The sequence below is a fragment of the Protopterus annectens genome, chromosome 2.part0 (genome assembly GCF_019279795.1).
Source record: "Protopterus annectens isolate FY-2018-M chromosome 2.part0, PAN1.0, whole genome shotgun sequence".
Taxonomy (NCBI): Eukaryota; Metazoa; Chordata; order Ceratodontiformes; family Protopteridae; genus Protopterus; species Protopterus annectens.
In genome coordinates, this window is record NC_056728.1 from 970,966,513 (window position 1) to 970,992,030 (window position 25,518).

A 25,518-nucleotide genomic window follows, 5' to 3' on the forward strand; every position below is an offset into this window, starting at 1 on the left:
ACATAAGGTTGTATTTTTCTGATACTGTGTCCAAGCTTTGTCACTTTCTTTCATTTTAGTTTTGGTTTCTTTGGTGAGCCATGAGGCATAGTCAGTTTTTATTTTAATGGTTTGGGAAGGTGCATGATGTTTAGGATGTTTAGGAAGGTTGAGTTGAAATGTTCAACTGCTTTGTCTAGGGCTAGTTGTTTAAGGGGCCCAGGTGACACTAGCTCTTGGATGAAGTTAGTGGCTATAAACTTTTTCTGTTGCAAACTTCCCTGAGGATAGGATGGTTGACAGACTGCAACTTATATCTAATTAGGTAGGTTGGGTGATGGTCACTTAGGCTGTCTAGGAGACAGCTGGATAGGTGAGCCTGAGTGGGGTCAGATACTGGGATCCAGTCCAAGATTGATTGGCGTTTGGATGCTTTGTCATTTCTTGTGGGAGTTATTATGGTTTGGGTAAACCTGTGAAGGTTTAGAAAGGCAGAGGGATCGTGGCTGGAGCATTTTGTCCAGTCTATACTGACGTCCCCTAGTAGTATTGTTTCATGTAAAAGGAGTTGGACAACCAGTTAAGTAGGTGTTCCATAACAGTTGTGTTATTGCCTGGTGGGATATAGTCACCTGCAATAATTATGTGCTTATTGGAATTTATTTTTTAGTTTGCCAAGAATTAGTTCTACATATTTGATTTCTGGGTTATCGTAGCCTAGTTGCTCTATGGTGAGGTGATTTTTGAAGTGGATTGCTACACCCCCTTCCTTTTTTCCTGGTCTATCTCTTCTAATCATATTGTAGCCTGGGGCAGTAATTTCATCTTTGTGGTGTTCTGGTTTAAGCCATGTTTCTGTTAATATTGTGACTACAGGTTTGTATAGGGTAAGCAAAACATGAATGTCATGTGTTTTACTGAGTATGCTTCTTACATTGATGTTTAAGAAGAGGCTAGATGTTGTAGGTCTATTGTGCAGGGCATTTAGGTGGTTTAGAGTGGGATTGATAGGTGATGTAGGCCCTGGGGGTTGGGTGCATGTCACCGCAACTAGTGAGTGTTTTGAGTAGGTGTGAGTAGAGTTTGCTAATTTTGTGTAATATTTTGTTTAGTCTTTGAGACTATGAAGGTTTATATTGATTGTTAGTTTGTAGTGTGGGTAAGCAAGGTGTTGGGTGGGGTGAGGTTGTATTGCTCTATAGGGATACTATTTAGTTTGGTGTGGTTAATTGTGAAGTCTGTCTACCAGGGGGGAAGGGTGTGGTTTCTGAGTTGAGTGTGGTAAGAGGTTAGGTTGGAAAGAACAAGCAGAGTAATGATTATAGTTGGGCAGAGTAGTGCATTTTGTAGTTGGGTTGCTTGTGTGCAAGGCATGGTGTACAGGTAGAGTTAATTGCTGCAGTAGAGGTGTATTGCATTTAGGAGGGGTTACTGGAAGGGGAGGAGTTTTATGTGGGAGGAAGTAGGTGGCTAAGTATAAAGGAAATGACCTGGGGGGGGGTGGGAATGGAGGAGGAGTGAAGTGAGCCCGAGCATAGCGAGGGTAAACAGAGCAAGGCTACACTGCAGACAGGGAAGTGGGAAAAAAAAACAATCAGTAAGTCCAAACAGTAAGTACAAAAGCACTTTCTTGTTTCACTAGATCTAAAATACATTTAGCAGAATTGCTGCAGGAGAATCCCTTTCCTAGTTCACTCTAGTCAGGAAACTAATGGGCTTTGTTGGAAGTGGGCAGGTAGGGAACAGGATTTAAGTATTAATTCCCCTTATTTCTTGGCAAATAATCATGGATTGGAAGAGTTTGAGAAGGTTTTAACAGGCTGTTCAATGTGCGGTGCTCAACAGGATTTGTAGGGTGTACAGGCTAAGATAAATCAGACTGTGTGGTTACAACGTTGCTATTAACACAGTTTATAAAACATACTTTGTTGCAGGGTCTTAGGCACACTAGTCAGCAGCTGTTTGTTTTACTGGGAGAGGAGATCGCGGTCCGAGATCTATCTCTGGGCAGAGGCAAAATCTTTAAGTGAAGACCCAGTGTCTTATAGACAAATCTAGAAAGGGGTATAACAAGACATGGGAGGTATTTGGAGCTATAGTTGAAAATGAAGGGGTAGAGGGGTAGTAACTAGAGAGAAGCTTTACTACATAAATCAAACATTAAAATTTAGAGTGTAGGGCATAATGCACTTTCATATGCAGTTAAAACATGCCTGTATACCAATGTAGCGTCTATCATTAGCTATAAGGTATCTCAATTTAAATAAAAATTAAAACTTTAGAGTGTAACTTATGATACAGTTAGTTCTAGAAAATTAAACAGTCAAAGCATCTAGCGCTAGCTATCAGGCACCAGCATTTGGATACACTAGTTACTAAGTAATGCATTTCAGACATTTATCCTTTTAAACAGAAGCTAGTCAGACAACTGCTAGTTACAGGGTTCAGCGTTCATCGCAGTTAGTGTCACTGCAGTTGGTATAACAGTCTGTAATTGCATAGCAGAAACATCTACAGTTGTGCAGCACTATATAACTGGTGTCTTTAAGAAATAGTTCGGAGGGAACAACATTCAATTCATTTTTAACAGCTAGAGTGCCCAAATGTTATAACAGTAGTTGTTATGCAATGCAGGTGGGTGAGCGCATGTAATTGAAGCATATGCCACTGTTAATAAATCAGTTTTTGCTGGTAGCATTTGTTAACATAATCTTACCATGGCTAGCAGGTCAAATTCACTTATAAGGACAATAGATACGGTTATTAAACACTTTCCAACCCAAATGCCTGTTGAGCACGCTACTCTCAACTCCAGGGGTAGAGGGCCGTCAGAATAAGCCGGGGAAAATTTTGAAAATGGCGCCCTAGGTTACGGAGGAATAATATGGCTTTAGACAGGATGTGAGGAAATATTAGCAGGCTACACCCCAGACAGGGAAGTGGGAAAAAAAAAACAATCAGTAAGTACAAGAGCACTTTCTCGTTTAACTAGATTTAAAACACTTTTAGCAGAATTGCTGCAGGAGAATCCCTTTCCTAGTTCACTCTAGTTAGGAAACTAATGGGCTTTGTTGGATATAGGGAGGTAAGGAACAGGATTTAAGTATTAATTCCCCTTAAATCTTGGCAAATAATCATGGATTGGGAGAGTTTGAGAAGGTTTAAATTAACCATCATTAAATGATCACAGGACATTGATTACCATACAAGCCTCCAAAGTTCTACAGATTTCTGTTGCTTACAGCCTCCACTAGTGTAGCACTAGGAGCCACATCATTCAACCAATGACTTTTATTTGTCAGCTTTGTTACCTCAACCACCAACACCGCTCTGCTCTTTTTTTCCTGTGATCCTTCCCAACTGTTGCATTAGGATGGCTTTCCAATCCCAACTCTCCTGTTCTGTTGTCCATGTACTATGTCCCACGCTAAGAGATTTTTCTCCTTTGCCTATAAATTTTGTAGTGTTTTCTTAAATCAAAAAAATACCTTATCTGACCTAAGAGGAAGCAAATCCTGAGATATTTAACTTATTATTGGCAGAACAGACTAGTGGACTGCATGAATTCTCTGTGTCATATTTAGACAGATATGATTCCACTTCTTAAAATACTGCCTAGAGTTAAAGGCACCAACCCTTCACCTCGGTCCTTTCACTCCAGATCCAAGTAAACTAGCTCAGTGGGATTATACAAAAGGGGTACTCTTTACATTAGGCAAGTAATTAATCTCTGGTCACTTGTGAGTTTTAGAAAGCTATAAATTCTATCATAATGGCAAAGTTCCTGAAATGTTATTTCCAAATCCCTTTCAGATTTTGTCAAATAAAAAGCAAGTCTTCTGCATAAAGTGCCAACTTCAGAATAAATGATTGCAGCTGATAACTCTTTATTTGCATATGGTCCAACCTACTTGCAAAGGGTTCAAGATAAATACTGAAGTATAAAGGGGAAAAGAAAACACCCCATCTACTGTCTCAACCCCGAGTAACTTCTCATGGCGCCTCTGTGCTTAACACAGAGTGCGCCATGAGAAGATACTAATTGGAAGCTGTTACCCCCGAGTGCCTTCCACAAGCGTGAGTAACTTTGCAGGCATATTGTAGCTCCACTGCTGAAAATTAAGTTGAAAAGTAACTGAACGTTGTCAGTTACCTTGACAACTTAATTTTCAGCGTGGACTTTTATGGTCTTCATATTTGACTTAAATTAGAAAATCGGCTTGCAACGCAGCCTGTATTTGCATGTCAACAGCAAGCCGATTGTAGTGTGCTTTTCATCCACCAATGACAGTCACCTCTTGCGTAACACCCCCCCCCACACTCTTTTATGTCCAGATAGAGGGTCCTACAGTAGATATTCCCTTTCTTTTTCTGTATTCTGTGGAATTATCTACTGTATCCCTCTTTATCGTGCCATTCGGGTACCATTGAAAAGCTGCAATGGAGATCCGAGTGTTTTCCTGAGTAAACCTTGACTTCAGCAGACAATTTTCATGACCGAGCCTGCCTTAGTCCTCCCTACGGTAATATGGTCTCATTCCATACATTTTTTCTATCAACTGCCAGGGCTGTTAGGTTTGTTCGTGTGCAGCGAGTAGGCTATGTAAAAGTATGGTAAAGTTTGCTTTACTGTTTCGCTTGTGAAATCGCTGGTTTCTTGTGCTTATACTTGCCATAGCCAACATTGCTTGACCAATATCAAATCACAGTTCTTTCCGTGTACTAAGTCGAGGTGCCAGAATCAAGTAAAAAATACAAGCCTGACTAGGGTCTGAAGTATGTACATCCTTCAGTTCATGACAAAATGGTGTGATAACTGATCTGCTGAGGGTAGACATAGACCTTGAACCACTGTTAGCCTCCCTCTTCCTTCTCCTTCTCGTCCCAAGGCACGAAAGTTTCGGAGGTGATCAGGGAAGTGGGGCCAAAATGGTTCAAGTGGTGAACCAGCATGCAAACCATGCCCCCGCCGCCTGTGTTGGGACTCGTCTCACCAGCCACTCCTCCTAAACTGCAGTACCCCAAATAAAAGAGCACAACTACACAAGTACCAGTAGACAAAATGGTAATCTAGCGTTTTTTGGTCTGCATGGATCCTTTCAGGGTTAGGATGGCGGTGAAAAATTCCATGGCTCCTGAGCGCCGGTCCCAGCCTCAGTCCACCCGCTTCCACCCGGCTGCAAGGAGGAGACCAAGGAACTTACTTGGTCCTTCTTATTCCTTCCCAGATCAGTGAATTGAGACAGGGGGCCGATTTCTCTCCCCCTTCAAGGTTTCATGTCACACACAGCATCAATGCATCACCAGCACGCTTCTGAAAGAATACAGGTGGCAGCTGCAGTGATCATGGCAGAGCAAGGAGAAGGAACGGCTTTCCTGCCAGGGAAGCCTAGCTGTAGCAGGTTCAGGGACATTTCAAAGTGGCAACAAATGCACAGTTGTATCATATATCATATACCTACAACACACACAAAATATTCCTCCGAGTTTGCTTCAGTACTTGCAAATAATGATGTACTCGTACATTTGACATGTCGAGAGGAGTAGTAGCTGCAGTGAGAGAGTTGGTGTACAGACTTCTGTGCAGGACCTAGCAGTCAAAATGCATTTTATTTTAGAGCGTACTTTCCTCCATTTTCTTTCATGTGACACTCTGGAGTTATAAGAAGGCAAGCATATGTAAGTTTCAACTTGTTTACTTTTTATGTCAGTAGAGAGAAGCGACAAATATTAGATAGATTGATGCAGTATGCACGCTAAATATGGCATTCATAAGTCTTTTATCACCAGGCAAAGCCCACTCACCAGGCAAAGCCCAGCCCCTGCAAGACTTTTATGTAAGTCATTAGTTGTTTCTCAGTAGCTACAGGCTGTGGTATGAAATGCTATTCATCTCACACTGATTGGTATTAGCCAGTGTCTCTGCATATTATAGTAAAATGTACATTGTATGTAAACAGCTCTTTTCCTTAGGATTTTGAAGTTATGAATTATTTATCTATAGTTGACTGTTGATAGCAGTGTTTCTACACACATACAGAAGCATGATATATAGATACCTTTCTCATAGTCCACCTAGTATCCCCATAAATCATCAATGGAACATAATTATTTGGCTGATTTGTGACCGGAGCAGCAAAAAGTGTATTCTAAAACTTTGTTCACCCTTTACGTGAGCACCTCATGACAGATGCTTCCAGTTTCAGTTTTCTGTCCCAGGCCATAATGTTGTTGAAAGGAAAATTTGAACTTTCTTTGTTACATTTTTTACTACTTTAATTTGTGAGTGAATGTCATTGATTTTGGTCAGAACGTGTAGTGCACACATACATTTTGGGAAGTCATGGGCATGATATTTGTCGGCTTTGCTTCCAAGATGCAGTAGTGTTTTTTTTTTTTTTAGCAACAGAAAATTTTATGCTAAAAGTAAATTACTGTAGTATGTTTAAACAAAGCAGTGGTCAGTGCATAGATAGTTTTTAGTATTGATGGTGTCACTTAATTCAGTGAACACTCTAATGTGTGTAAAACATGTTTATAAACAGAGTATGTGATACTTTATCCCAATAATACAAGCTTATCTGTAACCCTAACCTGAGGTGAGGCTATGATTAAACATGACACATAGGTGAGATGTCAATTCATTTTGTAGCTCATGTAGTACACAGCCCAGGATGTCATCTGGTCCCATGGATGCTGTATTCTTAGCTTTGGAGAGTCCGGTTTCTACCTGTGTGGCTGTGATTACCGGAATTTGGCAATCTTTTGGTATTGAGATGGGCCCTTTCCTGGGATTCCTGGGAGCCTGGGATTTTCTTATTTTCTGCAAGAGTTTCTTTCTTCTGTTGTATAATTTGTTTATGGCAGGGGACCACCAGATTGGCTTCCTTTTATTTGGAGGAGAGCATCTTGGTTCTATTTGGGATGGCACGATTCATGCATGAGTGGCTGTGCTTGTACAGTGCCTCAGAGTAGGATTCAGCAGTAGAACTTTCAGCTCCCGTCTGCATGGGTGTCATGAAGTTTGTCACTTCTGACTTGAGTAGCATGACATTGGCTTTGGAGAAGTTTTTTACGGAGGTTTCCTTACTGGGGGGTGGGATATGGATGTCAAGGGTGATTTGCTTATGGTCAGACCTGACCAATGAGGGGGTGACCTATCTCCCATATTGGTAATGACCAGGTCTAGGATATTGGAGCCCCTGGTGGGACAATGGATTAGTTGATCCAGGGCGTTGGAATTTATGAATTCCAAGAACCATTGAGAAAAAGGTGTTGGTACATGAGTAGTTTTCCCACTTAGTGGCAGGGTAGTTGAAATCACCCCATATTAGGGTGTTTGGTAGTATCTTACTATTTTCCAGTATGTTTAGAAAGCTGTAGTGAGAATCTTGGGGCATGGTGGGGAATCTGTAGCAAGCTACAATTTGGATTGCAGTCTTACCTAGTGTTAGTTCCACCTGGAGAATTTCAGATGCATTGTGTTGGGCATCTAGCCTGGAGGTGTGAATATCCTTGGTGAATATGGACACTCCTCCATCTTTAGTGTTTCGGTCTTGGTTTGGCGGCCAAAAAATGTGGTAAGAGTTGTAACCTGGTATTGCAGAGGTGCTCTCTGGAGCCTGCGACCAGGTCTCAGTTACTGCACAGATGTCTATGTTCTCCATTTTTAGGAGTGCCTCAAGAGACTGCATTTTGAGGTTTACATTTCTAGCATTACCTTCAGATGTTGCATGCTTATAGTTATGATAAGCAATGACCAAACTAATAAACAAATATAGACGAAAAGCCACCAGCTAGACGATAAATATTGTTTAATAACAAACAAAACTTGTACAGCTAAAATGTACTTCGAACAAACTTGCGACAAACTTAAAACGCCAAATAGAAACACTTAAAAAAACAAGAATAGAATTCAATGAGCGCTTTCGTTTAAATATTTTAAACTTCCTCAGACAAAAAACATCTATTACATCACTTCCTTTTATAACCTTCACAGAAAATTGCGCCAAAATCAAATTCAAATTGGAGCATGCTCAGTAGCTAAAAAATGTGAAATAGAATTTCTAAATACAATTCAAGGAATGCTTAAACAACAGTAATTGAATACTAAAAAGACAGTAATAATACATTATATTATATAAAAATTTTAAAACTAATAATTTAGATAATTCTTTTTATATAAATCATGAAATCACAACTTCTCCAACCCTTAACATTTATAAATTATTAAATATTAAATAATAAAATGTCACAACTAATATATTCTATATAGTAAATTATCATATAGCATATATTATTATTACACAGCTTCCTCCATATACACTCAAAATTATTAAAATACTTAAAATCAAATATTAAATTAATCTTGAATTTTATTACGAGTCAATGCTTTTAATTTTAAAATTGGCCCTATAGAACTTCTTTCATTTAAGCCTGGCATACAATCAGCTTGTAATTTAATTTGCCAGGTAAGTTCTCTTTCTTCTAAAATTAAGTTCGACGGGGTTCTTTCTTCTATTTCTACTTGATCTATTACCATATAATTAAAATTATGATTATTACATTCATTTATATGTTTTGCTAGTGCGTTGTTTAATTTTTAATTTTTTATGGCATATTCATGCTCATAAATTCTCTGAGTGAATGTTCTCTCAGTTTTTCCTACGTAAAAGGAGAAACAACTGCTTTAGATTTACAGTTAAACTTCTTTTTAATATAATACTTCTTATCACGTATAGTGAAACTATCTCCTTCTTGAATTTTAAAGCACCATTTACATGCTCCACATCTATAGTTTCCACTCTTCACTTTTTTACACATTCCTATATTATTATTAGATTTTAATAAATCTTTAAAACATTTCCCTTTCCTATAAACTATTTTTGGAGATTGACCTATATGGTTTTTATATTGGGCATCTCTAAATACGGTTTCCCAGTTATTATGAAAGACTTCTTTTAATATTTGATAATCTTGTGAAAAAGTGATAACTAAGGCTTTTGAAACTTTTTCTACTCTAGTATTCTTATTTTTACTAGATGTATCTAAACTTATGGTAGTCTATCGTCAAACCTACTTAAATCTCCATTACTTGCAGCATCAGTGACAACTTCACTATTACCTTGCAAAATTGGTTTAAAATGACCATTTTCTCTTTTTTCAATAACTTCTAAAATTAATTTGTTTATTAACCACATTGGATATTCCTTATTAATAAACATTCTCCTTAAATATTCACATTCATTTAAGAAATCTGAATATCTTGTAATAATTCGCGCAGCTCTCACCAATTGACCTTTAATTACAGATCTTTTTTGCTGCTCAGGGTGTGCACTAGTATAATGAAGGAAGCCATTAGAATATGTTTTTTTCCTATAAATCAAGGAAATATACACTTTTGCCTCATAATCTTTCATCAAATTAATGTCTAAATAATTAATTTTATCCAAATTAATATTCCACGTAAATTTGAAAAAGTTTGTGGTTTCATTGATATAACTTAAAAATTCATTTAAAATATCTATATTCTCTCTCCAGACTAAACATATATCATCCTGAAACCGATGATATGATTTAATATAATTATTATATTTACTATTAAAAATAAATGTCTGTTCCCAGGACATCATAACTAAATTTGCATAAGTTCCACCACATGATGATCCCATAGCGACCCCTTTCTTTTGGATATAATACTGATTATTAAATTTTAAATAATTATTATATAATACTAATTCAATTAATTCAATTGAAAGATTATTTAAGTCCTGTTGAACAGAAGACTTAAACAAAACTTCCCTAATCCATTGAAGCCCAATATCATGGGGAATAACTGTATATAGATCGCATACGTCTATTGTTACCAAAACATCTTTGGCATCAAACGATATATGATTCATGTGCTCTAAGAATGTCCAGGAATCCTTACAGATATATTCTTCTTTCATCATAACTTTTTTTAATTCATAATCAACATACTTAGCACATGCTGACGTGATGGAATCTCTCCCATCCACCAGAGGCCGCATGGGGGGATCTTCTATATTTTTATGCATTTTTGGATTACCAAAAAACACCGGAATCCTGGGCGTTAGAATATTAAGATAAATAAATTAATATCTATTCGTTTATCTAAAAACATATCATTAATCTGTAAAAAAATCTTTCTATAAGCACAATTCAACTCATTTAAGGATACCTTTTCGTAAGTGTCCGTATTTAGGATCAACTCCATTTTGTTATTATAAAAATCTACATCCATAATCACTGCCCCTCCCCCTTTATCTGGTTTCATAACTCTTATATTCCCTTTCTGTAAACATTTTAAAATTTCTAATTCATCTTTACTTACATCTGAGGGATAATTTGTTTTTTTATTAATTCTATCTAAATTCCTTAACTGACTTTCGCACATTTTTTTGTACATTAAAAGTTTAGGATGCAAGGGGGGATTATATATACTTGATATATTAAATTTATGTGATGCATTATACATTGAATCCTGAAACGTAAATGAAAAGTTAATCTTTCTTAAAAACAATTTCATATCAATGATAGTTGAAGTAACATCAAATGTATTAGAAGGAACAAATGAAAAGCCTTTTGACAGTAAATTCGCAACTTCCTGATTAAAATCAATTTGAGTAAAATTATAAACTTTAAAGTCACCAGATTTATTCATAACGACTTGTCGTAACTTGTTATGTAGGCTCTTACTACATTGTTGCATAATCGTTTCATGTCCATTCTCGTCAATATCCGAACCATTATGCATTCTTATGTTCTCCATTTTTTGTCTTTGGGCCTGGCACCTTGAAACCCCGCCGATTGTTGGTTACCATAAGGAATTTTATTTTTAAGCCTTTCAGAGCATCTTAATTCAGGGTATTCATCATCATATACCAAATGATTATGTAGATTCCCTTCATATTGGCCTTCTCTTGCAGGGTCAGATCTATAAGCTTGATTTAAAGAGTAGGTTTTGGTTTTCTTACTAAATCCACATGGAGGTCTGGGATATGCTATCCCATTTGTGTATTGTTAAATGACTCTTTCAATTTTTTCTGTTTTAGCATTCTTTAATTTGATAATGTATTGATCAATACTATTATATATTCTAATCATGTCATATTGAACTGTATCAAAAGAAACATCTGCTCTAATTATTTTATCAAGTTCATCAAGTTCAGATATCAGATTATCAATTTCTATCTGATTATATTTAATCAGCATGTTCAAAAGATCTTTACCACATCAAAGATCTTTGCCACATTGATCGAACAACTGCAACAGTTCCATATGCATAGGTGAATTATAAACCAATCCCATAGGGTATCGCCATAAGCGGAACCCTTTAGGGATAATATTAAGTTTGATGCACTCTTTCAGATATGCACTTTCAAGTTGCAATTTCCTACATTTCATTAATTTAATATCAAAGTCATTTAATTTATGATCAATATCATTACTAGCATTATTACCTCCTTTAGATTGTCCAGAAAAACCAAACGATGATTCCAACCACTCATTTAGCATTGGAACAGATTTTCTCTGTCCATAAGTCCAAAGTTACTCGACTGCATTCCTTGATTAACAGAAACATCTTTCTCTTTTTCACCATTGTCCAAACCTGTGGCTTCCTTCCTGCCCATCTGGTTATTAAAACAAACTGGAGTGATGTTAAAATCAAAACTAGTCTGTGAAGGTTGCATTGGTGCTTCTTTTCCACACCTATTCATACAACCATCGTCATTTTTGTTTAGTTTCTCATACAAACTATCCACACGCTGCATTAATTTCAAAATCAAAGCTGTTAAATTCCCAATCGACCCTTCGGTACCTTCGATGGAGTCATCTAGCTGTACGTCTGCTTCGTCTAAGCAAACTGTAGACATGATAAGCAACGACCAAACTAATAAACAAATATAGACGAAAAGCCACCAGCTAGATGATAAATATTGTTTAATAACAAACAAAACTTGTACAGCTAAAACGTACTTCGAACAAACTTGCGACAAACTTAAAACGCCAAATAAAAACACTTAAAAAAACAAGAATAGAATTCAATGTGAGCACTTTCGTTTAAATATTTTAAACTTCCTCAGACAAAAAACATCTATTACATCACTTCCTTTTATAACCTTCACAGAAAATTGCGCCAAAATCAAATTCAAATTGGAGCATGCTCAGTAGCTAAAAAATGGGAATTAGAATTTCTAAATACAATTCAAGGAATGCTTAAACAACAGCAATTGAATACTAAAAATACATTAATAATACATTATATTATATAAAAATTTTAAAATTAATTTAGATCATTCTTTTTATATAAATCATGAAATCACAACTTCTCCAACCCCTAACATTTATAAATTATTAAATATTAAATATTAAATAATAAAATGTCACAACTAATATATTCCATATAGTAAATTATCATACAACATATATTATTATTACATAGCTTCCTCCATATACACTCAAAATTATTAAAATACTTAAAATCAAATATTAAATTAATCTTGAATTTTATTACAAGTCAATGCTTTTAATTTTAAAATTTGCCCTATAGAACTTCTTTCATTTAAGCCTGGCATACAATCAGCTTGTAATTTAATTTGCCAGGTAAGTTCTCTTTCTTCTAAAATTAAGTTCCACGGGGTTCTTTCTTCTATTTCCACTTGATCTATTACCATATAATTAAAATTATGATTATTACATTCATGTATATGTTTTGCTACTGTGTTGTTTAATTTTTTTATTTTTTATGGCATATTCATGCTCATAAATTCTCTGAGTGAATGTTCTCTCAGTTTTTCCTATGTAAAAGGAGAAACAAGAATTACAACTTGCAAGGTAAACAACTGCTTTAGATTTACAGTTAAACTTCTTTTTAATATAATACTTCTTATCACGTATAGTGAAACTATCTCCTTCTTGAATTTTAGAACACCATTTACATGCTCCACATCTATAGTTTCCACTCTTCACTTTTTTACACATTCCTATATTATTATTAGATTTTAATAAATCTTTAAAACATTTCCCTTTCCTATAAACTATTTTTGGAGATTGACCTATATGGTTTTTATATTGGGCATCTCCAAATACGGTTTCCCAGTTATTATGAAAGACTTCTTTTAATATTTGATAATCTTGTGAAAAGTGATAACTAAGGCTTTTGAAAATTCTTCTACTCTAGTATTCTTATTTTTACTAGATGTATCTAAACTTATGGTAGTCTCTATCGTCAAACCTACTTAAATCTCCATTACTTGCAGCATCAGTGACAACTTCACTTTTACCTTGCAAAATTGGTTTAAAATGACCATGTTCTCTTTTTCAATAACTTCTAAAATTAATTTGTTTATTAACCACATTGGATATTCCTTATTAATAAACCTTCTCCTTAAATATTCACATTCATTTAAGAAATCTGAATATCTTGTAATAATCCGCGCAGCTCTCACCAATTGACCTTTAATTACAGATCTTTTTTGGTGCTCAGGGTGTGCACTAGTATAATGAAGGAAGCCATTAGAATATGTTTTTTTTCTATAAATCAAGGAAATATACACTTCTGCCTCATAATCTTTCATCAAATGAATGTCTAAATAATTAATTTTATCCAAATTAATATTCCACGTAAATTTGAAAAAGTTTGTGGTTTCATTAATATAACTTAAAAATTCATTTAAAATATCTATATTCTCTCTCCAGACTAAACATATATCATCCTGAAACTGATGATATGATTTAATATAATTATTATATTTACTATTAAAAATAAATGTCTGTTCCCAGGACATCATAACTAAATTTGCATAAGTTCCACCACATGATGATCCCATAGTGACCCCTTTCTTTTGGATATAATACTGATTATTAAATTTTAAATAATTATATAATACTAATTCAATTAATTCAATTATAAGATTATTTAAGTCCTGTTGAACAGAAGACTTAAACAAAACTTCACTAATCCATTGAAGCCCAATATCATGGGGAATAGCTGTATATAGATCGCATACGTCTATTGTTACCAAAACATCTATGGCATCAAACGATATATGATTCATGTGCTCTAAGAATGTCCAGGAATCCTTACAGATATATTCTTCTATCATCATAACTTTTTTTAATTCATAATCAACATACTTAGCACATGCTGACGTGATGGAATCTCTCCCATCCACCAGAGGCAGCATGGGGGGATCTTCTATATTTTTATGCATTTTCGTGGAACTTAATTTTAGAAGAAAGAGAACTTACCTGGCAAATTAAATTACAAGATGATTGTATGCCAGGCTTAAATGAAAGAAGTTCTATACGGCCAATTTTAAAATTAAAAGCATTGACTCGTAATAAAATTCAAGATTAATTTAATATTTGATTTTAAGTATTTTAATAATTTTGAGTGTATATGGAGGAAGCTATGTAATAATAATATATGTTATATGATAATTTACTATATGGAATATATTAGTTGTGACATTTCATTATTTAATATTTAATATTTAATAATTTATAAATGTTAAGGGTTGGAGAAGTTGTGATTTCATGATTTATATAAGAAGAATGATCTACATTATTAGTTGTTATATTATTATATAATATAATGTATTATTACTGTCTTTTTAGTATTCAATTGCTGTTGTTTAAGCATTCCTTGAATTGTATTTAGAAATTCTATTTCCCATTTTTTAGCTACTGAGCATGCTCCAATTTGAATTTGATTTTGGCGCAATTTTCTGTGAAGGTTATAAAAGGAAGTGATGTAATAGATGTTTTTTGTCTGAGGAAGTTTAAAATATTTAAACGAAAGCGCTCACATTGAATTCTATTCTTGTTTTTTTAAGTGTTTCTATTTGGCGTTTTAAGTTTGTCGCAAGTTTGTTCGAAGTACGTTTTAGCTGTACAAGTTTTGTTTGTTATTAAACAATATTTATCGTCTAGCTGGTGGCTTTTTGTCTATATATGCTTATAGTTATACCAGTACAATATTACCATTCTTTATTTTTTTCACGCTGAAGAACAGCATATCCTTTCCATTGTATGTAAACAGCTCTTTTCCTTAGGAATACCAAAAGGTAATAGTCTTGGACACCCATTTGGAAATTATCTGTTTTGACAGAGGCTGTGCATTCTTACCATCACAAGAAATAAACAATTGCTCCAGATATTCTGAAAGATTTAGTTTTGCCTAGAAGTTAGCCATGTTATTACTTGCTGACTACTACCTGCACGTAGCTATGTTATATTTTGGGAATTTTTCTGGCATTTGTCAGTAATGTGTGCAACTTAGGAGGGAGGAAGGGCTAAGTGTTATACTATTTTACTGAATTACTGTATTACATAACAGTTGCACAAGGTGATATAATGAGTACCTACTCAACAGGTTATGTGCAGCAATTATCACCTGTGTCTGAGCATGCATAACTTTGCAGTAATGAAAGGCAGGTCATTATCACATTAACAATAACTCAGTTACAATATAGCACTAAGTCATTATCACTTTTCAGGTAAAACTATCAGGAGCTGTCACTGTTATTCACATAAGTACAACTCGTTATCACACTGATGAATGCACAAGCCAGACTGTATTTTTCTCTGCTTGTAGTCATTCCAAGCCACCCCCTCCATTCATCATCATGCCCTGATGTAGCTCTCCACTCAATCTCCCTCCCTTCAGGTGTAGTCAGTGTATGTAGGTGAGGGTAGTAAATGTATGAAGGTCAGGACACAATTAGTGAGTTACTTCAGTCCCTCATCCCTTAGGTCCATTGCTGAATGGGCACATGTAAAGAGAAAAGGCAGAGGTAAGGCAGACTGCTGACACTGAAGGAGGTCATGAGACCATAGTGCTATCAGCAGTCTGAGGGGGCCACCAGCACAGCTATGGGACACTTCAGATACCCAACACCTGGAGCCCCATGCCTGTCCTTGGCATATTAGTGGAGCGGCGGTCCTTACCCTGCTTTTTCTCTTTACATGTACCCTGGCTGTGCACCCTTGTCAGTGTCCACCCATGCTTTATTTCAGATAAAGTAAGACTGTCTTCTGCTGTTCAGACATTTACAGAATGCTTTCATGCATGGCTTGATGCACAGGGTCGGTGGATCTACAATCTGCCGTAACGGCATCACCGCGGAAGATGTTCACCTGTTCAGAAGGGATGGCATTTACCTAACTGAGGAGGGCATTGCGTTGTTCTTGACCAACCTCCACAATGGCGTGAGGAGAGCCATGCAAAATTGCGAACATGCAGCTTGTGAGAAAAATGGAAAACATCCATGACCAAGTCGGACCAGTATAGTAAGTAAAACAGTATTATGAAATGTGTTGTGTAAAATTGATATCTCTGAGCTTGTCAAATAACTGTTATGGAAATTATGATTTTTTTTTCATATTTTGGTAAATAACTTTGCAAGGGAGCATCTGAATGCATCAAGTAATATCTCATTTTGAAGACAGTATTGCTGGTTCCAACATGGTAATAGATTTGTGCCTGTATGTTTGACACATGTGCAGATATCAATGCTTGTTTGGGACTTGGGTTATGGAAATTATGATTTTTTTCATATTTTGGGAAATAACTTTGCAAGGGAGCATCTGAATGTGCCAAGTCATACCTCATTTTGAAGACAGTATTGCTGGTTCCAACATGGTAATAGAATTGTGCCTGTATGTTTGACACATGTGCAGATATCAATGTTTGTTTGGGACTTAGGTTATGGAAATTATGATTTTTTCATATTTTGGTAAATAACTTTGCAAGGGAGCATCTGAATGTGCTAATACCTCATTTTGAAAAGATTATTTATAGTTCTAACATGGTAAAAGAATGGTGCCTGTATGTTGTACTCATAGGCAGATATCAAAGTTTGTTTCAGACTTGGGTTATAGAAATTATGATTTCTTTCATATTTTGATAAATAACTTTGCAAGGGAGCATGTCAGTGTGCCAAGTAATACCTCATTTTGAAGACAGTGTTACTCCTTACAACTTGGTAAAAGAACTGTGTCTGTGCACTGTACACACATACAGATATCACAGTTTGTTTAGTCTTGTACGAATATGAAAATTATACATTTACAATACTTCTCATTATTATGCCCACATTATTGCGAGGGAGCATGGTAATCACACAAATGATGCATCATTTTGAAGCTGACATACAGACGCACAACTTCTACACTTATATGTAGGCTCTGTCTGTTACAGGTGATGAGATATTATGCTTTGTTTATCAATTATGAGAAATAATATATTAATCATATTTCTGTGAATATCTCATGAAAGGAGCATCACACAGTAATGGTTAAGGTATCATTGTAAAGCTGACATTCATACTAACAAACTAAATTCAAATTGTATGGGTCTGCATGGTACATAGACCAAGATATTGTGCTTTGCTTTTCCAAAATGGTAAAAAATGTGCACAATATCATCATTCCTTGCCAAATATTTAATAATGACTTTGATATGCACTATCAACATTTACACTGTTGGAAAGGTCAGTGTCTGCTGAATAACTTTCACGTTTACATTTTTAGTGTAGCTCTTACAGTTAAAGAGTTATGAACATTTGTTTTCTGTATAGTATTACAAATGGATTTTCTGAAAATGAGCTCAGGCTGCACTGTTGTTCCTATGGTGGAATTACACAGGCAGCTTTTTCTGAGCTGCTCTGGAGTGAATGAGTTAACAGAAAATTCTGTGAAAGTGTGTTCCTGCTTTTATTTGTGCTGATGCATTATAGTACCAACATTTTACCTACTGCACCCACTTCTCAGGAAAGCCTATCATTCTTAGTACTTCAGACAAACACTACCAACAAAGTCAAATGTCTCTTTGGTGTCAAGGCTTTGAATGTCTTTGGGGTGCCTTGTGTGTGGAGTCTGCATGTCCACCCTGTGGTCACGTGGGTTTCCTCCAGGTGCTCCGGTTTCCTCCCACATCCAAAAGACATGCTGTAGGTGGATTGGACACTCTAAATTGGCCCTAGGCGTGAGGGTGTGCATGTGTGTGTGGCTGGCAACTCGACACCGTAAAACTCCACTGCCAATCATGAACGGACAGGTGATCCACTGTGGCGACCCCTAACCGGGAAAAAGCCGATAGAAGAAGAGGTGTCAAGGCTTTGAATCAACTACGTTTTATTTGGCTTTGTTGGCAACTTTTACCAGCATACTTATTTTCAGTAGTTATCATGGGTTGTACCACACAATACAACTCCCATCTGATCCAGATCAATCAATGATAGCATGATATGAGCTACTCTTTTGGCAGCCAGTGCAGTGAATAGCTTATAACCATGATTAAGTATCAGTACTGGTCTGCTCTACATGACCCAATGTCTGAAGTATCCTTGCATGGATTGTGAACAACCTTTATGTTTACCAGCATCTGCAATCTCTCCACTTACCAAAACATAATTCGCTAATTTAGTATAACCCTTAATACAACTGTGTTTAAAACAGTACATACATTTCAAATGAAAACAAACATGTGGTCCACATATTGTAACTCTTAATTTCTTAATATTCTTTCCACCATTTCCTTTAACTTCCAGCATCAAGCAGTTCAGTTCCCCTGATCAGAGTTTAATGAGCTTGTGTATACAAATCCATTATTTCATTTGCCTGTCCCTCCCAATACACTTATGCTCCATACAGCTACTCATTTGTAACAAAGATTAAAACTTAACCAGTAAATTTCCAGGTTTTGCACAAATCCCCGTGATTTATAAACTTGTACATTGATCTCTCCACATTCTGATGTCCAAGTGTTGGAACTAAATGTCTTCTCAATGTAGTTGCTATTCCAAAGTCTAGCACTCTAACAGATCACTTAGACCTGTGCAGTGCACCATGCCATCCTTAAATCTCTCTTCAACTACTGTGATATCAAGTATGCAACCTGTCTTTTTTTTCATTCTAACAAAGAGTTTTTGTTCTCCAATTTTCGAAGGCAGGTTTCTTTTGTTTCCCCATATATATTTTATTGACATTTTCATTGCCAATTCTTCTTGAAGTCCTACAAGTTCATAGTTCTTTACTAGATGTGGTCTAAGAGACCACTGAGGAGCCCAGACCAGTTTGCTGTTGTCAAATGAAGAAATCAAACCCTAAACTACTGGATGCCACTCATTAACAGCTCATATCCTTAATTCTCTGCATTAACCCACAATACACACTTATTTACACTTTCAAAATAACCACTTTCTTTCCTTGTACAAGCCTTTTATAATAACCATACCCTGTATTGTCCATTCCTGATGATGTATCCCCCATCATTTGTATTATTTCATTTAATCCTATCAAAGTAAAATCTTTGCTCATACACTTTCTCTCTTTCTACAAATCACACACACAAAATCCCATTTCATTACTCTGCAATACATCTTACTACCCCTACATCTCCTTGCAACAACTGTAATAACATCAGTTACATTACCTGCCCTTTTCTCGCCCTTTATTAATATTCTGGAACATAGTCCACATTACATCCTGTTTCCATAACACTTCCATTTATTTGTTCTTGTATAATGAAGATTACATAATCATACTTTACAGTTTGGAACTAGAAGACATCTTAAATTATACCTTATACTCTTCAAATTCAATAAACCCAGTGTATTGTTATCAATTACCTAGTTTTAAAATTTTCTTTATAGTTTTCAATCTGCATTTTCCTTTCCTCATGCTTACTCTTGGCAACAGAATTTCTGTTCTGAATTTCCTCCATTTCACTACTGTATCATCATACATTTTTTAACACATCTGTCCTTTAATATCATACTTTAGCCATTTGCCCCATTTCTACCTTCCTCAAGATGACAAAGGGTGAAGAGACAAAATGGGGTGAAGCTAAACATAACTTTTTGGTTACTGAACTCAGATCAACTTGCATATACATGTCTAACATTAGGGTTGCAGGAAGATACACAGAGAATGGATACTAAATTTGTTAAAGCATAAACATAAGACTTTTATAGCTGATACCAGAAAAGTATAACAAGTACAGCATATAAGGCACGATTACATGTGTGTTGCAAGGTAACTACAGCTTGGACTGAAATGATTAAATAAAGACATTACATATAAGCAGTGGAGGGAAGGAGGTCACCCTTAGATATGCAACTAAATCAAGCAAACATATAACTTTTGCATGCACAAACATTTCTATACCCTATGTGGCCTAAAAGAATGCTCCTACAGATGAGTAGAACAATATGCTCAACACAATTGACCAGGAAAGGCTGTCTTCCTGTTGTCAGAAGGCTTTTAAGGATTCACTAAAAATACATATGTGGGTTAAAAATGGATTGGCTATAACTTTTTTTTTTTTTTTTTTTTTTTTTTACTTGCTCAGAGTCTTACAGTCAGTAAATGGGAGACTAACAGAAATGGACAACAGCAAGGTTGAAAAGAGAGATTAAGATACCAGGGATTAGAGAAAAGTGTCTACTAGAGTACTGACGGGGCTGTCCTGGGACCAGTACCAAACAATATGTTTGATAGTGACAACCCTCAAAGCAAACAGTCCAGGGTCAGTCCCATTACAAACAACACAGACACATGGAGCAGTGCAAGATGGAGAAGAATTTGAAAAGGCTGCACAAGCAGGGAACAGGTGACAGCTGAGGTACACTGCAAACGAAAATAAAATAATGCACTTGGGACTCAATAACCTTAACAAGAAATAACAGCAGGGGGAAGAGTGTAGTGGTCTGCAGAAGAGCAGGAAAGTGCTAGAGGTGTACTAAGAGTAAGTGAAATGGATGATTGGCAGCAGACTAACAGGGCAGCAGAGAGAATGATACTGCATAATGGGGTGAATCATCAAGGGGGCAGACTCCAGAAACAAACAGGTAATGCTTCTTCTCTAGAGGACCATGGTTAGACCACATCTTAATTACTATATGTAGTAATGGAGACCATATAAGGAAAGGAATATTAGAATGCTGGAAGGAGTCCAGATAAAAGCCAACAAAAAAAAATCTATGGGATGGACAGGAAAGGGCATACAGGAGTTAAGAGCTTTTCCCACATTAAATCAAGACAGGCAGATAAGATATGAGAGTGAAGTAAAGGAATACGTTAGGAAGATGTGAAGGAACCACCTTGAACAGGAAGGACAGAGGAAGAAGGTTGCTCCCAGGAAACAGAATGAAGGGGTTAAACATTCCCAGGATCTCTGAAAATATTTTTTGGCAGAGAGGGTTGTAAATCAATAGAATGACCTAAAGAGTGGGTGCTGGACAGTGAATTAATACAGTCATTCAACATAGCACTTGTCAAGGCTGACAAAGTATAACAGTGGAAGGTATGGATGGAGACGATAAAAAATGTTAAATGCCCTTAAATGGCAAACTACACAGGCTTCCTTTCTCCTTATGCCATCAAGAAAATATAATATAATACAAAGATACATACATATCAATGCTCAAAGCAAAACTTTTGACATCTGGATATATCAATAAGCAACGATCTAAAATGAGATCTTATTCTGTGGTTGCAAAAGGCTCACCTACTAAAATTCCTGAAAAAGGCAAAGCAAAACAAAAACATCTTGCAAGCAATCCTATAAATACAGATAAATCTGCACACACCAGCTCAACATCTAAGCTGGAAACACTGCTAAAAAATACATTCATACAATCTGCAAAACCCTAAAAGGTTAATACAGCAGTCGGTTTCAAATGGCAAAAGCATTGTTAAATGACGAAGGATTCAGGAAGACTAAAAGACCCAGTTCTACCGGGGTTTATCAAGCCTACTGAATTTGGGGGGGGGGGTCAGATCTTGGTTCTCAATGTAGCTATACAGCATGGCTTTGCCCCATTTTTTACTAAATTGTATAATTTCCAAACAAGTAATAGACCTGGGAATAACACTTCTGTGTCAGACACATGCTTCATATGCCAAACTTCTATAAAAAAAATACGTCTATGAACTGTAAAAAAAACACTGAATACATTCAGCATTAAGAGGTCAAAGTTTAATACTTGTACAAGTTTACTAAGCTGAGTTAGTTATTAGGGTGTTATTAGGATGGATACCTACTCTAAATCTGATCGTAAAGGACAACCTAAGTTGTTCATTTTGAACCTAAGCAAAAGAGAGGTTATAAACAGTTTTAGATTGGTATTGATTTAAGTAAAAAAAATATATAAGAATTCAGTAGAAAATGCTTTGACAAACAGACAACATATTACTTATTTGTTAAAAGTAAAATTAACCAAAATATGTTCCATTTTATATTTAATGGTACCTTTTGAAACTAAGCAAGCTGGAGCTCTGGGTAAAGCAATTAACCAACAACTTTAAAAATCATTCCATTAAGTACCAATCAGTCATCTACAAATACTAAATTACTGGCAGTCTGCAAATCCTTACCAAATCTGGGCCTGTCTTTTATGACTGTATAGATGATTTCAGAATCACCAGAATGACCATCCAAAGCCTGCAGCATATTATTTGTAATCTGCAGCATTCCACCTTCTGGAATCCAAACTACAGAATTGTCTGTAAGGTGAGGGATTCTATCATCCTAAGGGGAAAAAAAAGATTTGTATGAAAAGCTGTACTGGGCACTTTAATGTGTTTAAAAGTAGCAATCAGATACAGAAGTAACAGCTATAACATCACATTATTTACTCTATTTTTATATGAAAATTTCCAGCTACAGGTTGTATGATCAGAAGGTATGCATGGTTACATTTTTAGCCTCTCCCAAAGGATATAATGGCAAAACTTTTAGAATCAACAATCACCTTTTGTTTGGTCCAAATGCTGCTACTCCTTTCAAACAATTACAAATACAAGGAAAAATTATGAATATCTACAGACAGATCTTTATCACTTCTGTGCCCAGATACTAAAGGAACTACCTTGTAAAACTCATTTCATTTGCTCACTGGGAGTCTAGATCTTCTCATAAGGCCTAGAAAATCCCTAGGAAAAGTTTCCAGGACAAACCTGACAGGGACTCTAGATCTAGGAGGCCTAATCAAATCGGTATGACTACCCTTCTGCCACCTTTCCCATTCCTAAGAGGCTCATTTAAGTCATGTCTGAAAAACTGGCTACTCACCATTCATACAAATTAGTTTTTTCCATCATTCAGAACGGGTCCACAAACGACTTCGAAAAAAGTAACAAATCCATTCAATGGCATCCCCTCCCCTCCTCACAATCAAATATAGTTGTTCTCTCCCCATCATTCAAACTTTGCTTGAGCAAGGCACAATGGAAACAGTGGCTCCACAATAAATGGGAATATTCCAGACGACTACTTTTTCCAAGAAAAGAGACTGGAGACCTAAACTGGATCTCTCCACCCTCAACACTTTTCTCTATGTCCCATCTTTCAAGATGTTGTCCGCACAAACTCTGATACTATTTATTCATTCATTCTTCCACAAGCTTTCTTGATATCGCTGGAACTCAAGGATTTGGATCTCTACATTCCTACTCACCTGGCTTACAGAAATTTCTGAAGTTTTCTACTCTTTCACACTTTAGTTCTCTGCTTTGGCTTTTGGACTTTCTACAGCCCACATTTTTTTTCAGAGTGTCTCACCAGTCATCTTATTGCAGGACTCAGGGAATTCAGACATTCCTTTATTTGGATGAACTGCTAATACAGGAATCTTCTCATCAGAAATTCTTGACATCTCAAGTTCACCTTGTCCCTACTTCAAGTATGGTGGTTCACTATCAAACTAAAGAAGTCTGTAATAAAACCATAACTAGACCTTGTCTTCTTGGAGTGCAGACTAGACACCAAGCGTGTGCTGGCTTTCCAACCAGCAGACAAATTGCCGAGCCTCACCATTCACACTTCCTCTCTCTTCTTCCTCTTCAGTCTTTACTGCAAGGGAGTTCCTCAGAGTTCTGGGGGGTTCACAGGTTCATAAATCCATATATTGTAACTAGGCTAATGACCCAGGGGGCTTTTCTAAGCCTAGCCAAGTTTTCCTGAAAGGATAATGATGTCCTGTATCCAAACAGGACATTTAGGGCCAGGCATTTATAAGCTACCTCTGTCCATAAGGGACTGGGAGACAGGCCTGCTGTAAATTTTGTATTCCTCATCTACTGCTCTGGTTGAGCTTAAACTAGGTAACAGAAGGGCAGGCTCTGGAAATGCATGCATCTCTCCAGCATGTTCTGTTTAAGTTAGGTCCTTGGACCTTGTATTTCTGGCACTGTTTGAAATACAAATATGCAGGAGGTTCATAAATGTGGGGTTTGCGGATGCCTTATAAGCCAGGCATAGATCAACCCACAGCAATCTATATCAGACTAAGTAGAGGGAAAGAGCTTTAAGATGCTCTGCATAAGGTACGTTTATTATGTCTTGTATTCTTTTTGTAAGGAACCTCTGAGGTCACTCTAGTTGCTGCATATTCTGGGTCAGGTACATACTGAAGGGAGCACTGTACTCTATGACTGGTCTGATAAGGGTGGAATACAGTGGGATAATGACCTCTTTTGACCTAGATGTCATACCCTTAATTATATGCTGTGCCACATAAAAGAATTTCCTCACCACTATGACCACATGGTGGTCAAAGGTGACGTTACAGTCTACATGCATACAAAGATCCCTGACCAATGGGCTGACTCTTAGGAGGATATTATAAACAAATGCTCGTCTCCCTTCTACAAAACCACAATGCTCAATATTTGTCAGCGTTGACATTTTTCCATTCTTTTCGCTAGTATAAACAATAATACTTTGTAATTCTGACTGAGAATCAGTAATGGTCTGTACAATATGGGTCTGCAAGGTTCTTGACCTCCATCGGTAACAAAAGCACCACTGCTTTTTACAATGCAGGTAACTCCATTTTTAAAATATTATTAAACAGTGTTTACCAAAGTTTCAATAATCTGCTACTTTAGAATTCCTAGATTTCTACTGGAATGTCATTTTTTTCTCTTCCTAGTTTCTCCATTCCCCTGCTCTACAGAGATCCTCATAACCTTGCCAAAATATCTCCATTATCTCTTCAAGATTCCAAGTTAGCTTTCTTGTCACAGGGGCCTTCAGTTTGGTTATTGCTCTTTCCACCTTCTGTTGCATAAGTTTTTGCTCCAAGAATTTCTATACCCTTGGATTATTATACAAAAAATTAACAGCTGCTCTTCTAAATTCATGCATATTGTCCAGATATACAATTATTCATGTCTTATCACTCTGTAACCATTCCTTCTTTTGATCTGCAAGCCTTACATTCCTCTGCAATATTTTAAAATTTGTCAATACTTCTGGATAATTTTGTTCCCACATCTCTCTCTCTCCATTACTTCCATTAAATGTGAAAGTCCAGCTGCATTTTATCTCTCATGTTAAACAACCATTCAGAAGTTTTTATCTTCTCTAATAATTCTTGGCTTTTGCCTCTTACTCGTTCCTTAAATTACCACCTTTTGAATAAATATGGAAAGAAACGGCAATGTCTCTCTTTTAACTTACTTGTATCTTTATCTTCAGTTGTTAAGGTTGCATATCAGAGATCA

At 36.2% G+C, this 25,518-nt stretch overlaps 1 protein-coding gene across 1 annotated transcript in view; it reads right to left on the reverse strand.

Annotated features, from left to right (window-relative positions):
* LOC122792799 (extracellular matrix organizing protein FRAS1-like) overlaps positions 1 to 25,518 on the reverse strand; it is a 4,352,848-nt gene that overhangs the window by 2,526,679 nt on the left and 1,800,651 nt on the right. Inside the window, exon 30 of the mRNA XM_044060368.1 lies at positions 22,387 to 22,540. Coding sequence (XP_043916303.1) covers positions 22,387 to 22,540 — 154 coding nt within the window. The remainder of the gene's footprint in view (positions 1 to 22,386; positions 22,541 to 25,518) is intronic.